The sequence below is a fragment of the Pseudopipra pipra genome, chromosome 18, assembly GCF_036250125.1.
Source record: "Pseudopipra pipra isolate bDixPip1 chromosome 18, bDixPip1.hap1, whole genome shotgun sequence".
Classification (NCBI taxonomy): Eukaryota; Metazoa; Chordata; class Aves; order Passeriformes; family Pipridae; genus Pseudopipra; species Pseudopipra pipra.
In genome coordinates, this window is record NC_087566.1 from 6,341,042 (window position 1) to 6,355,307 (window position 14,266).

General features: G+C 39.2%; 1 protein-coding gene across 5 annotated transcripts; it reads left to right on the top strand.

The window, feature by feature from the left end:
* The first annotated feature begins 28 nt into the window (after positions 1-28).
* Positions 29-11,307, top strand: LOC135424039 (solute carrier family 2, facilitated glucose transporter member 11-like). 5 transcript variants are annotated; one of them, XM_064674826.1, is made up of 13 exons: positions 29-166; positions 510-600; positions 2,516-2,614; positions 4,156-4,316; positions 5,002-5,126; positions 5,370-5,499; positions 6,001-6,149; positions 7,322-7,509; positions 8,021-8,131; positions 8,242-8,343; positions 8,873-8,948; positions 9,428-9,555; positions 10,500-11,307. In XM_064674826.1, exons 2-13 carry the CDS (start codon positions 547-549, stop codon positions 10,716-10,718), a joined length of 1,542 nt encoding a protein of 513 aa, XP_064530896.1. In that variant the 5' UTR covers positions 29-166; positions 510-546; the 3' UTR covers positions 10,719-11,307. The 5 variants fall into 5 exon arrangements, with proteins under 5 accessions (XP_064530896.1, XP_064530898.1, XP_064530899.1 ...); XM_064674831.1 differs by having other exon boundaries at positions 87-166; positions 530-600; XM_064674828.1 differs by lacking the exon at positions 510-600.
* Positions 11,308-14,266: the final 2,959 nt, after the last annotated feature.

A 14,266-nucleotide genomic window follows, 5' to 3' on the forward strand; every position in this document is an offset into this window, starting at 1 on the left:
ACCCCCCCCTCCCCAAGTAGCTCCGAGACAGCCCCGCTCTTGTCCGCGGCCCGCCCTAATCCCCGCGGCGGGGCGGGCGCGGCCCCGCAGCCAAATCCTGGTCAGCTGAGGAGCTCAGGCGCTGTCGGGGAGGCGGCGAGAGCGAAGGATGGCCCCGAGGCACACGGTAACCGCTCGTTCTTGTCTCTGGTGGCGGGAGGCTGCGGGTTCTGCGCGGAGTTGGAGGGGGACAGTGCGTGTGCAGCGGCGTTAGAGGTGGGAAAGCTCTCCCTGGCTGCTGTGAGGCTTTGGCAAAGTTGGACGTTTCTGTCACAGAAAAGTTCTGAACCATGGAGGAGTGTCCCGATAGCAAAAAAAACCCCCAAAACTATACAACAAAACAAAAATAATAACAACACAACAAAAAGCCAACCAAAAACCCCCAAAAAACCCCAAACAAACAAAACCTAGCTATGTCCTAATATAATAGTAACCTGATTTCTCTGGCACCTTTTATTCCTGTAATGTAGTCTTACTAAATTTTGCAAAGGAAATCCAATTCAGCCCATGCTCAGAATGGAGCACCAGCTGCTGCTCAGAGGGTCTAGCTCGCCCAGCAAGGTAAGCAGAACTGTCCTGGCCTCAGAATGTGGATCCTGCAGGGAGTCTGTAGTTTTAGCAGTGATGCACAAATGTGAAATGCGCTGATGTTTCATGTTAGCTTTTAAATAGGAAAGCATTAGGGATTAGGCTGATAGAGTTCTGTGCTTTCCTTGGACACCTAGCTGTGTTATACAATGGAAGCTATAAAAGCACGTTTTCCGATTCTCGTGTTTTACGTTGAATGTAAATTGAATTTTGTTTGTGTTGTGTTTCTGAGATGAGGTGAAAGTGCCTGTAAATGGTCAGGAGTTCAGTAGCTTACAGAACAGATGAGGCTGTTGTCTGTGCTCTCTCCAAGAAATCAGGGTCCAAACTCTAATGTGAGACAACATGTCAGTGTAACGAGCTGGCTGATTTTGGGCAGGAAGAACAAAAGATCTGTCATAACAAAACTTATGTGATGTATATTAATGATTTTGGGTTGTTTGTTTATTTTCTGCCTTTTCTAGATTCCAGGTTGTACCCATGAGACACACAAAATACATTTACAGTACTTGGTTAACGGAAAGGTCTGAGCATGCAGTGCCAGTATTTACCCCCTCTAGTTTTATTTTTTCTACCATACTCACTGCAGCCCTTATTTATTACTCTTGATTCATTGCTTTGCTTGTAATTTTGAGAAACACTTTTTACTGTTGGAAACTGTAAGAAAATTTTACTTTATTAAGATCAGTTTCAACTTCTGAGTTTTAGTCCTGAAGCAAGGAAGTTTTGGTGAATTATCTTTAGGAAAGACACAGCTCTTTCAGAATACACTATAGTATCTGGAATAACAGCATTTCTGGGAACTGGACCAAGAATGAGAATGATGAAGAGTTAGTCTACATACCTTACAACGAAAAATTCAGGGAGTTCAAATTTATAAAAATGAAGGAAGGGGAAATTTGATCACTGAAGTGCCTTTAGTATAGGAGACGACGTCGTGTCCAGCTGAAGTTAGACAATAAGATACTATGAGATGAAATTAGGACCTAATTTTAAATGAAAGGGTTACTAGACATCTGAACTGGATGTTATTTTTAGTATGATCATATTCAGTAAAAAGTAGAGTCAGAAAGCACCACATGAGATAACCAAACGCTGTACAAACCTCTGGAGATCTCTGACCCAGAGGACTCATCCAAAGTATAATGTTTTATGACCAATTAGACTTTTGAGATTTAAATGTATCATAACAGCAATTTGTATTTACCTTAAAACTGATGAATCTGTGACTCTATTAATTTTAATTTATAAATACTGATTTACGAATATATCTAGGTAATCAGTATTGAAAAATTAAAAAATACATGCCAATATACTTCAGATTGAATACTATTATCAGTGAACAATATGTTGTAATTTAAGATACTAAGGCTTAGCAACTGCCAATTTGCAGACATTGAGTAATCATTTTAGGGACTTGCAGTGGGAAATAAAATATTGTTATTTCTCACATCTTGGTTGAAACGTATGTCAAAGAAATGGGGATTTGGTTAATTCTTATACTGAATCATTGTGCCTCTAACACCAAACATAAACAGTCCTTGCATTCTTTCATTAAAAACAGACACCATGAGATGTGTGGCTCATGCAAAAAGCATTTCCTCAGTTCCCAATAAAACCTGCAGTGGTTATGTTGCCTACATTTAATCTGGGGACTGGTGATTGTGGCAGCTCTAAAGGCTGTTAATGATCAAGGCTGAAGTCAGTGTGAAATGCTTCTCCTGCTGCAGGTATTTGGGAGTTCATGCAGTTTTCTAAACAAATATTTTCACTGTTCCAAAGTAAAAACATGATGTATTTCACCACGATTTTCTCCTAGATATTACATGCCTGTGTGTTCAAGGACCTCTCTTTTTTCACACCCATTACACTTTCTTTTGTTCTCTAGCTCCCCAGCTGGACATTGTTCCTGGCTGTTTGTGCTGTTGGAATTGGAGGGACCTTTCAGTATGGGTATAATGTCTCCATTATCAATGCACCCACACAGGTAAAAGCTCATCTCTTGTTCACAGGGCTGTTTCCTCTCTAGCTCAGCCAAGAGGCCAAATGTGCTTCTGCTGCCATCGCAGTGGGAACCAACACAGGCTTCCTCTCATGTGAAGGACACTTGTTGATTTCCCAAAGGGTTTCATGTGAATTTCTTTGTGAGTACCTCCTGTCAGAGGTATTCTGTGTCAGATAAAGGTGCCAAATAGGCCGCATAAATACCTCTGCTAAGTATGTTTTAGAAGGATTAACTGAATAAATATCTTTTTCAGTTATGCCTTTGACTAAAATAGCCCAGAACATTAAGAATAAAATAGAACAGAACATTTTCAGTTGGAAGGGACCTACAATGACAACCTAGTCCAACTGCCTGACCACTTCAGGGCTGACCAAAAGTTAAAGTGTGTTACTAAGGGCATTGTCCAAATGCTCTTGGGGCATTGACCACTTCTCTAGGAAGACTGTTCCAGTGTTTCTGTAGGATGTCATCGCTGTTTCTCCTAATATCAAGTTTAAGCCTCCCCTGACACAGCTTGGAACCATTCCCACACCTCCTGTCACTGGATAGAAGGGAAAAAGGATAGTTGTCCATCGTAAGGCAGTTTACTGAAAAAGATCTTAGGGAGTCAAAAAGTTGCATCTGTAGTGGCTGAGTAACATGTAGGTATTTTCATCTACTTGTTACATGTGATTCTTTGCCAGGGCCTCAAGGATTTTGCCTATTTTGTGGATGACTCAAGAGGATTTGAGCAAATGGTCTTGTGAAAGCGATGGATATAATCTTCTACCATCAGCTGATTGATTTGCTTGTGAAACTGTGAAGACTGAATTTGCTATAACACTGTATGCTTTTTACAAAGCTTAAAAGAAGCTGTTTGTGAAAGAATATGTAATATGCTTGAAACAGAGGGACAGTCCAGGAACTTTGTCCTTCTGTAAAGTCTTCGTTTGCTGGCAAAGAACAGGAGTCTCTTATTACAGATACACGTCAGTTCAGGAGTTTCTAAACACAGATTTTGGGAGACCAAGCATTTAGAATAACAGTTTAAAAGTTCTGACACATGAATACTGTTAAGAAAAGTGGAGTATTATTAGAGTTGCAAAAGGGATTTTATTATGACTTGTTGGATTACACAAAGGCAGGAAGATTTAGATCAAGTGTCAGAATGAGTCTCCTGACTGTACAATATTTTAGGTTGTAAGGCCTCTGTGCTCTGAGATGTTCCTAAAATCAGTAGGACCAATCATCCACCGTCCCTTCCCTCATGCAGGGTGGTGTTTCTCCTGTGGTGCAGCACAGCCAACCTGAGCCAGGGCACAAAGCAGAGCTGCTCAGTGGCCTTTGATGTGTGTGAGGAGTAGGAAACAGTGTTGCAGTCAAGGAAGATTCTGCTAAACATTGGTGTTTTTAATACAATACAAATAAGATGATACCTTCTGTTAGCTCCTAGAATTGGTTTTCAGGATTGGGGTGCAAGCTGTTTGTGGGGTGCTGTAGGGCTGCACATAATGCTACACATTCATCGTTCTTTTCTACTGCAGCATATACACAAGTTCTTAAACGAAACCTGGACTAGTCGTTATCACAAGGAACTAAATCCAGATTTGCTGACTTTCCTATGGTCTGTCATTGCTTCTATCTTTTCCCTTGGAGGCCTGTGTGGAGCCCTGATGGGAGGCAGCATGGCAATTCGCCTGGGCAGGTCAGTGCAGCAGCAGGCATATAGCAGCATGTTTGCTTTTCCCACCTTCTTACTGGAATAGAAAAAAAATAAACGGAAAAAGAGCGGGAGAAAAGAGCACCTTGAGTACCTATACATGTTTTTCACTTCAAAACAGTTTTCTAGCAGAGTTTTACAGTTTATTACAATGTGACTTTAAAGGATGAGGCCTGAATTATATAACCTTCCAGTTTAGTCTTCCCATAACATTTACTGAAATCTGAGTAGGAGAACATGTTTGCAAACGTGGGTGTCCCCCCCCATTTGCAGCCTTTCTGCCAGTAAGGACATGCTGCCTCATCTGTTGCACTTCATGTGTGTAAATGAACAAACCCTGCTCCTATCTTGTCAGTAATTCTGTCATATTTATGCATTATTATTATGTTTAGACACTTTAAAAAACACAAGCATTTTATCAGATGTTTGAGTTTCCAGGAAATAGCACGTTTCTTCAGTATAAAGCCCATTTTTTCCCATATTACCAGAAAGGAAAACTTTTTAAGAAACATATTTTTGCAGATTTCCTTAATGTCTGGTTGATTTTTTTTAGTTTGTTTTTTTTTATTGTTTTGTTTTTGTTTGTTTGTTTCAAATGGTTTGGTTGTGGTGGTGTGGTTTTTGTTTGTTTCATTCTTGTTGTTGTTTTTTGTTTTTTCCTCCTCTTTAGGAAAGGAGCTCTTTTGATGAATAATATTATAGCAATACTAGCTTCCATTTTAATGGGGCTCAGTTATCCTACAGGATTGTTTGAGTTACTGATTGCTGGAAGGTTTTTGATTGGCATAAATTCAGGTGAATGATTCCCTATTCCTACTCTCAATAAACTATGGTGAATGATAAATTATTGTTACTGCTGATTCTTTAGGTTTTATGATATGTGCTTATGACAAAAATGTTCTGTAGTCTAATTTGGAATCTGAAGGCAGATAAATTAATAGGAAATTACCTAAGTCTGATTTCCTTCATGTTTTGGTTTAGTAACTCTTTGCAAAGCAATTTCTATTGATAGGAAAATGTTCTTCCATTTACTTGCAGGTATTGGGTTCTGTGTGCAGCCTTTGTATATTGGGGAGATTGCCCCAAAACATCTAAGAGGTGGCTTGGCCATGGGGACTTCCATCTTTCTGACTGGGGGGATTCTGACAGGACAAATAATTGGTTTGAGGTTAGAAATACTTTTTTTTCCCCTGTCTTGTGTTACTCCCACGTAAAGAATTCCAGTTTCCTGCAGCTCCTTGCAGAACATTCCTTGTGCCATTGTAGCATTAGAATTCACAGAGAGGGTCTCCCTGGAGGAAGAAAACCCTGCTTTGGTCACCTTATTCCTACAACTACCAGCCATCAGCAGTGTCTCCTTAGGGAAGTAGTCTCAGTTTAGATGAGTCAGCCAGAACAGCATCAATAAAACAGGTGTGAGTTCATGTTTTCTGCCAATTTCTTGCTGGAGGCAGTGAATGTTCACAAGACAGGACTTGGGAGCAAAGCACTTATCATTTCTGTGCCGTAGCACTACCTCTGGTTTTGTCCTTGGTGAAATCAGAGGAGGTTGCTGGGCCTTCATCCGGCTGGATCTTAAGTTCCAAGAGCAGAGACTGCATTAATAGTAACCAGTAGCTGATTATTATATTTCTTTACCTTCTTTATCCACACCTTCTTTTTCACACAGGGAATTATTGGGTGAAGAAAAGCATTGGCCTCTGTTGCTATCCAGCAGCTGTTTTCCAGCATTTGCCCAACTTTTATTCCTGCCGTGGTTTCCTGAAAGTCCCAGATACCTTCTTATTGACAGAGATGATGAGCTGAGCTGTGCCAAAGGTAATATAGAGCATCTATACTTTCTGTGTCTTCAGAAGGGTACAATGAGTATATTGAGTTCCAGATTCTCCTTTTATCTTCATCTACACAGCACAGTTATATCACCTAGTGCTTTTTGGCCCATGTTTTTCCTCCAGTGAGCTTATGTGGAAAAAGGGATTATGGAACTCCGGAGCCTGTAATGGATTGTGAGCAAAACTTTATTATCCTGTTTGAAATGTAACTTCATGTTTTGTTACTCTTTAATGAAATTTCTAAAGGTTTCATACTTTTTCTCTTGGACAAAGTAACATCTGTGAATTATTGAACCTCTCACTGGATTGCTCATTTCTCAGGTCACGTCACAGATTAAGTATTAATTACATCAGATATTTTCTTCCCTTCAGTGGTAGTGTTGTACTTTTCCTGTAGGAAAATAGTTGGAAAGAATCTAAAAAGGAGATGGCATAAGTAGCTGAAAAATTGGAGAGCTTTTTACTGAAAAAGGGTGATTCATTGGTTATTTGAGCAGAAAACTCCTAAATCCTCCGTTTTCTGAAGTTACCTCTTAAATACCTTTATTTTCCGTTTTTATATCATGTGGGAGAACTATGACAGCTTAAACTTTTCCCTTTACCTTTGAGAGATCTATGATTGCTCTCCTTTTATTCAAACCCTACTCAAGAAACAACTGTACTTTCATAGCTTTGAGTTCTGCAGAAAGGAGCAAATGAAGCCCACACACTACTAGAATTTGAAAGATAGAAATTCAGATTAGTTGTGATTTTTTTTATCCTGAAATTACACAATTTTCTTTATACTGCAAGAAGAAACTAAACATCACAAGAGATTTATTTTATTTCTGCCTAGAATATAAGCAAAACACTTCAAACTGGTAAGACTGTCCTTTAATGGAAAGACTGTTTGGAGGTCTGGGGATGAGATATAAAATATTTTGCTTGGTGAATATTTCAAGGTCAGATATTCCTCTTAAAAAAAAAATAAAGGAACGCCACAGAATCCTCCAAATCCACCACAGCAAAAAATGTTCAAAAACCAGCAAGGAAAAAACAAGTCACAAACCAAAGTTTTCCTGTCCTAGCAAAAGCCTGGTCATTGTGGGAAGAGATGATTTTCCAGGAGTTGTGGTTAATAGGTAAACATAAAGGAAGTTGGTTTTTTTCTATTTTTAGCTTTGAAGCGATTTCATGGCTCTTCAGAGTATCGAAGGGAGATGGAAGACATCCAGCGGGAATCTTCTGCCTTAGATGGGGAGAAACCCAAGAAGCCCTGGCAGTTATTCACCGACCGTGGTGTGAGATGGCAGCTCATCACCGTGATTGTGATGACCATGGGCCAACAGCTCAGCGGGATAAATGCTGTAAGATTTCATATGAATTAACAGCTTAAAGAATGATTTGATTCCCATCTGTTTTTCAGCCATTTGTTAACACAAAGGATCCGCTTAGAGAAGCTCAGAGAAATGGGATAAGTGGGAAAGAATATCCGTGCATTATTTCAGTGTTTCTCTTTTTTTTAAAATTTTTTTTTCTCATTTCTGTGTTTCTGGTATGCAAATTTCTTTAAAGAATGACTCGATAGTTGTGTTCACATTCTTCTGAAAAAGTAAATAAATGTGGATCAGCTTATGTCTTTGTGTCTGGTTTAGGAATATGAAGCATTATAAGTTGAATAATTTTACTTGTTTCTCTGATAGCAATATACTTACATAGACATGAATTTAACACATTCCTTTTGGTGCTTATGTGGGATTAGTAACTCGCAATATAAAATACATTGAACTGTGTGCTTAGTATGAACTAGACTTTGTTTCCAGTCAATGTTTTAACTACCAGGTAAGTCTCATTGGTTGTTTTTTTTTTCTGTTGTAGATTTATTTCTATGCAACTTACATTTTTGAAGCAGCTGGGATCTCAGCTGAGAAAATCCCGTATGTGACACTCGGCACTGGAGCTTGTGAATGCCTCACAGCCCTCTCCTGTGTAAGGAGCAGTTTGTTCTACCTCCCAGCACAGAGAGTAATGATGCTTCTTGAAGAACATTGGTAAAAATGAGATCAATATATTAACAGAAGATTATGTCTTATCCACAGGGTTTACTGATAGACTACGTGGGAAGAAGATACCTCATCATTGGGGGTTATCTCCTCATGACCCTCTGGTGCACTGTTCTAACCTTGTCTCTGACTTATCAGGTGCAAAGGACTCATTCCTATTACATGATGTGATTGTAGTGAGTGAAAAATGACAGGATAAGGGGGAATGGGTTTAAACTGTAAGAGAGTAGGTTAGATTGGGTATTAGGAAGAAATTCTGCCCTGTGAGGGGGTGAGGCCCTGGCACAGGTTGCCCAGAGAAGCTGTGGCTGCCCCATCCCTGGAAGTGTCCAAGGCCAGGTTGGACAGGGCTTGGAGCAACCTGTTCTAGTGGGAGGTGTCCCTGCCCGTGGCAGGGGGGTGGGAACTAGATGATCTTTAAGGTCCCTTCCAACCCAAACCATAATTATGATTATGTGATTCTGTGATACAATTTAGTAAAAATTATTGAATGAACACTATTTAAATTCTCCAAAGCAGTACTGTTAAATGAATTAGCTGTAAACAGTCACGAGTGACTGCTGTCTTACTTTCAGTAACATACAAAAGGAAATGTAACTGTTAAGCTGAACTTTAAAACTGGCTTATCAGAATCTGAACTAAACCACCTCATTCTTTTCTGTTCCAGGACCTATACTCCTGGGTGCCTTACGTGAGCATGATGTGTATATTTGCCTTCATCTTGAGCTTTGGGCTGGGACCAGGTACTGCACAGGGACGTGTGTCCAAGTGGTGGAAGGTTTGGGAGGGAAAGGGGGTGTTGGCAGTGCTGCTGTGCTCACCAGGCAGGACGTCTTCACAGTGCAGCTGCTGGTGCTCTGCCCAAGGAACCCAAGTGAGCCCATCCTGTAGCCCAAAACTGAGGCTTACCATGCACCCTTCTGGGGCAGCTATGTGTGAGAGAGGGCTTAGTTCTGGCCTTGAGAACACAGGAGTTATTCACAGAGCAAGAAACAAGCTGTGACCCCTCAGATGGGGCCCTGCTCCCTGACCAGTGTTGCTGAAATGCAGCTGTTTTATTGGCTCCTTCCTGCCAGGGCAGTAGCCTCAGAAGTGCACTGTTAGGAATCATAATAGATCAGCTAGTGGCATGTTCAAAAGCAACTCATTTTTTTCTGGCATTAGACATACCACAGGTGGACATTTAGCACAATACTCTGTTCTCTTTCTGACCCATTCCCAGGTGGCATAACCAACACCCTGATAGCTGAGTTATTTGTACAGTCCTCACGTCCTGCTGCTTACATGATTGGAGGGACTCTTAGCTGGATTAGTTTCTTCACAATTGGAATGCTCTTTCCCTTTATAGTGGTAAGTATGCACAGCACAATTTCCTGATGGTTGCACCGCCCACTTCATCTGCTCCCAGGTTCCGTCTCAGTGCTTATATTGTATTATATGCACTTGTATATATTATTCAGTGACACTTGAACAGGATGCACACTGCCCCTCAAATGAGTTTGACTAGATTCATTCAGTCTTAAAATATTTTTTAGATCTCACAGAAACAATAAAACATGATAAATGAAAATTAAAAGGAATGCATGGGGGGTAATTCTCATGTTCAGATTAAAAAAATGAAAAAAGTATCAAAAAAAGAAAAAATCAGATATTGAGATTCAGATAAGACATTTCTTAACAGTGCCTTGTGCTTTTATGGCAGAGTAAAATCAAGGTAGTACCTCTGGTGGCCACCTCTGAGAGCTCACTGAACTGACAGGGTTTTGCGATCAGATTATTAGGAAAGGCAACAGAGGGTTTCATGTCCAGTTTTGTATCTTTTAGCACTTGCTCTTGAGAACAAAACCTGCAGGAACATCATGCAGCAGGGTATTTGGGTCTGCCTGTTCTTTCTTTGTGGCTGAGCTCTGTTTCTCAGTAAGACAGTTGGGTTTTTTTAATGTATAGCACTGAAAAATGTTAATATTCCAGAAAAAGGTAAATCATATAATCTTAAAATATGTGACAGCTAAAAAGCAAATGTTGAGTTTTTCCCTAGACTGTGAATTGTTTAGTGTCCAAATGGCTTATCTTATTTTTTTCAAATAAAAGACTACCCAGTCTATTGCACAGCACTTGATAGTCTTTTATCTAAAAAAAAATAAAATTTTAAAAAGTTACATGTAAAGGATAGATTGCATGACTTTATTAAAAATATCTGAGCAGCACTGTTAGGCGTGAATGGAAATAAAAAGCTGCTTGTTTCTCAAACCTGCTGTTACACTTGAAATATGTTGCAATCAATTCATTTTCAGAATGGACTGAAGCAGTATTGTTTTCTGGTGTTCTTACTGGAGTGCTCCTTTGTTGCTGCTTTCATCTTCCTTGTAATTCCTGAGACAAAAAACAAGTCTTTTCTGGAAATCAAAAAGGAATTTCACAAGCTTAATTTTGGAAGAAATACCAGAAAAAAGGAGACAGAGCTTTATGAAAGATCACAACTTCAAGATGAATTTTTAAAAAGTCCTTCATAATTTTATGGCTGTAACAGAACTTCAGTGAGAATTATGAACTAAATTAGGAGTGTAATACATGATCAAATGCCTTATTAAATTCTCCCGTGTATTTAGGGGAAGTGTAACTAAAGGCAAGTTAATATTGCTGAAATGCTGTTAAAACATGTATTGCTGAAATACTATTAGCAACATATTATATATTATCCATAGAAGACTTGACATTTAACTGTAACCTGATGCTGTAGGGACGCAGAAATGCCAGAGAGGATGTTCAGTGAACGCCCCTGGTGATTTCTGTGGATAATTCAGTGGCTCTTCTTGCATTTCAAAGCCCCATCTTCTGTTCAGGTCATCGGGTGCATCCAAATGGTTCACTGAGTAAAACACTGAGTTCTTGTTAAAACCCAAACAAGAACTGACCTGCTGAAAACCGGTATTTGAAATATTCCAGTTTATGTAGAAATAGGGGTATTTAGTTGCCATTTTTCACTCTTTCTTTACCCAGTCCTACTACTGTAACTGTACAACAATGGTATAGCACCTCTCTGAATTACTGGTATTTGTAATAAAGACTTGTATCCTAATCAAACAGATTCTGGGGTTTGAATTTGGGTTTATTCTTTTCCCCTAACCTAGCATCTTAACATTTTAAACTATGCAACAGGGTAAAACCTCTTCTAGTTTTAAAGGTCAGTTCTCGTCAGACTGAGATCAACATACCAAAAGCATTCAGTAGTGGAAAGCACAAGATGACAGGAACTAAATACTTTTTACCTCATAAGAATTTTCAAGATGGTGTGAGAGAACACACACAAGGGGACTACAGAAAGCCTGCAGGACATACTGAATGAGCTTTCTGCTTATCTCTAGCATTTTGTCCAGGACTCTTTCTCAATTTAAAATACATTCTCCATATTTCAGTAAGTAAAAAAAATCTCACTTATATACGATGTTTGTGTGCCTTTCTGACCCTTGTTTCCATACTTGTAGCTGCCAGGACAGTGGCCCACCTTACCCAGTACAACTTCTCCTGGTTGTAAGCATTTTCAAATGCCATCTCTTACTGAAGTGCTGCAGCAAGCACTGCATTTTACATTTATTTTCCTCCTCTCAGAATTAAAGCTTCTAATGGAAACACAGGAAACAAACACCATTTGTCTGATTTTGATAACTGTTTAATTGAAAATAACATTAACTATTAATCCCAAAGGAGGCAGCATCAGGAAGGGATCTTCTTGGTCTTTAGTTTATCCTCTAAGTTTGCAAAATATTTCATTTTTCCTAGAAGCTTCTTAGCTTCTTGAAGATCATCTGAAATGAAATAAACATTTAACAGAGGGAGAGCTGGATTTGCATTTTCAAAATGACTCTCAAGATTTCAATGACAGTAGCTGTTTCACTACTAAGAGCTGTGAGGTGCAAGGGCCCAGACACTATTAAAACCACACTGCCTATTATTTTAATCTGGGATGGTTTGGGAGCACAACTCAGATGTTCCAAAACACGTGTAACAATATAAAATTTGGAAAAGAAATGTGAACGAATACCTTTTAATGACTTCTGTAAAGTGGCTGCAGTACTGATGTAGCCACTGGGCAGGACAAACATTTTTGTTTTAAATGTGTGCAATTTAGACCAACTGACATAACTGAAAAATGCAAAAGGGCAGCGGTTCAGTCTGGACAGTGCCAATTCCAAACCCGATATTGAAACAATTTCTCCTCAATTAAACAATTGGAGGGGAAAGATAGTTTATTACCTATTGCCAAGGACAGATGCAACACAGTCCTCCCCATAGCACAGAGTAACAGATTATAACAGGCTGTAACTCCTCACAGGCAGGCCCAGCCAGCACCACTTTGTGTTTGATGTTTACAGTTACAACACCCCACCCCTCACAGCTGCAGCTTTCTGAGACCTGGCAAAGAAATACAAAGGTTCCTTCTTCCCAGACTCAGAACAGTTAATTGGTTGTGGAATAAAGTTATGTTGGTTTTTGCACAGGAAACCCCCAAAACCTTAGGCTGAACAGGCATCAGGACTTTCTTTCCAGCTGCACAGCTTCCATGGTAATGGAATCGTTCCCGTCTTGTCACTGCACAGAACAGCACCCACTGCTCTGCTGCAGCTCCAAGGCTGCAGGACAACATCTCCCAAATTCCAGTGTAAAATCTCAGAATAGGTCTAAGTTTGATTAAGAGTGTGTTCTTCACAGTATTCTGGGAAAGACACAATTTCTTACCATCTGCATTCCCACTTAAAGTGATTATTTTGATGCAAAATTAATTAAATGGAAGTTTTGTACTGGATTTTGTTTTTAATGTGAGGTCCCGAATTCCTGAATCAGCAGAAAGATCAGTTTAGAAGTTCTTATTCTAAATACCACACAAAGAACCCTTGTTGATGTAGTATTTCTGTTCTATAGTTCAGGAAATATTTGCCAGTGAGAGAATGTGGGGTTTTGAGCATTTGACGGCAGCTAAATACTTCATAAAAACAGGTACCTCTTTCGAAAGCTGCAGTCAGCTCTCTGGTCAGTTCTTCTTGTTTAACTGCAAAACAAATTATTTAATTCACTTTTTGTTACATACTTAGTATATCTTATACCACTGCATTCCAACTGCCTGCGGTGGGAAATTTTTCATAATACTGCTGTCAATGTTTTAATTATAATTTCAAATTAAAGAGGTTTACAGACAGGAATTCCAATGCCCATCAATGGTCACTAACTTCCCAGCAATCTAACTTATTTTTGGTCTATCAGTTTACCCTGCTACAGTTAATTTTCTCCTTTGTTATTGTAAAGAATTAAATATATCAGTAAACCAAATATTCTGGTATCACCGACAACATAAAAAGAAAGTTGCTTGTGTAAGGACAATAACCACTTAATATAATGGTTGGTAAGTTAAAGAAGGTGAAAGAAATACGATGTCTGTGTAAATGACATTATTTAATATCATCAGACAAGCATTTTATTCAACTTCATTTTGAGAGATTCTTTCTTTGGAACAGTTGACTTGCCCTGATCTGCCAAAGATTGAGTAAATTCCTTTTTATAGTCTATATATACTTATTTTGCCATCAGAAGAGGTTCTATTATACAGATGTTCTCAAGCCAGATGTGATGTTTAGGTGCATAAATAGGTAAAGACAATACTGGGGAAGGGGACCAGGGCAGAAGCACCTACAGTGAATCGATTGCAGACTTACACAAGTTGAAGAGACACTACAAGAAACACACCAAAACAGACAGCTTTCAAAAAGACTCTTGTGTTACAGAAGATATAAATTAGTTCTGTACAAATCCCTCAAATAATAACCTACCTTTAATTAAAGTTTCAATTTCTTCAAGGATATCCTCATTTTTGGACTCTGCTAATTTCTCATTAATTTCCATGATTTCCATGAGGAACGCCGAGTCTGCATCACAGTCTGTCTCTTGTGCTGGCTCCACTCCACTCAGCTCCAGCTGGCAGAGGAAATGGAAATTTGAAAATAAGCACTATTACATCTAATTCAATGGGAATTATTAAGTTTTTTAGAGGGGCACACTCAGATTCGTA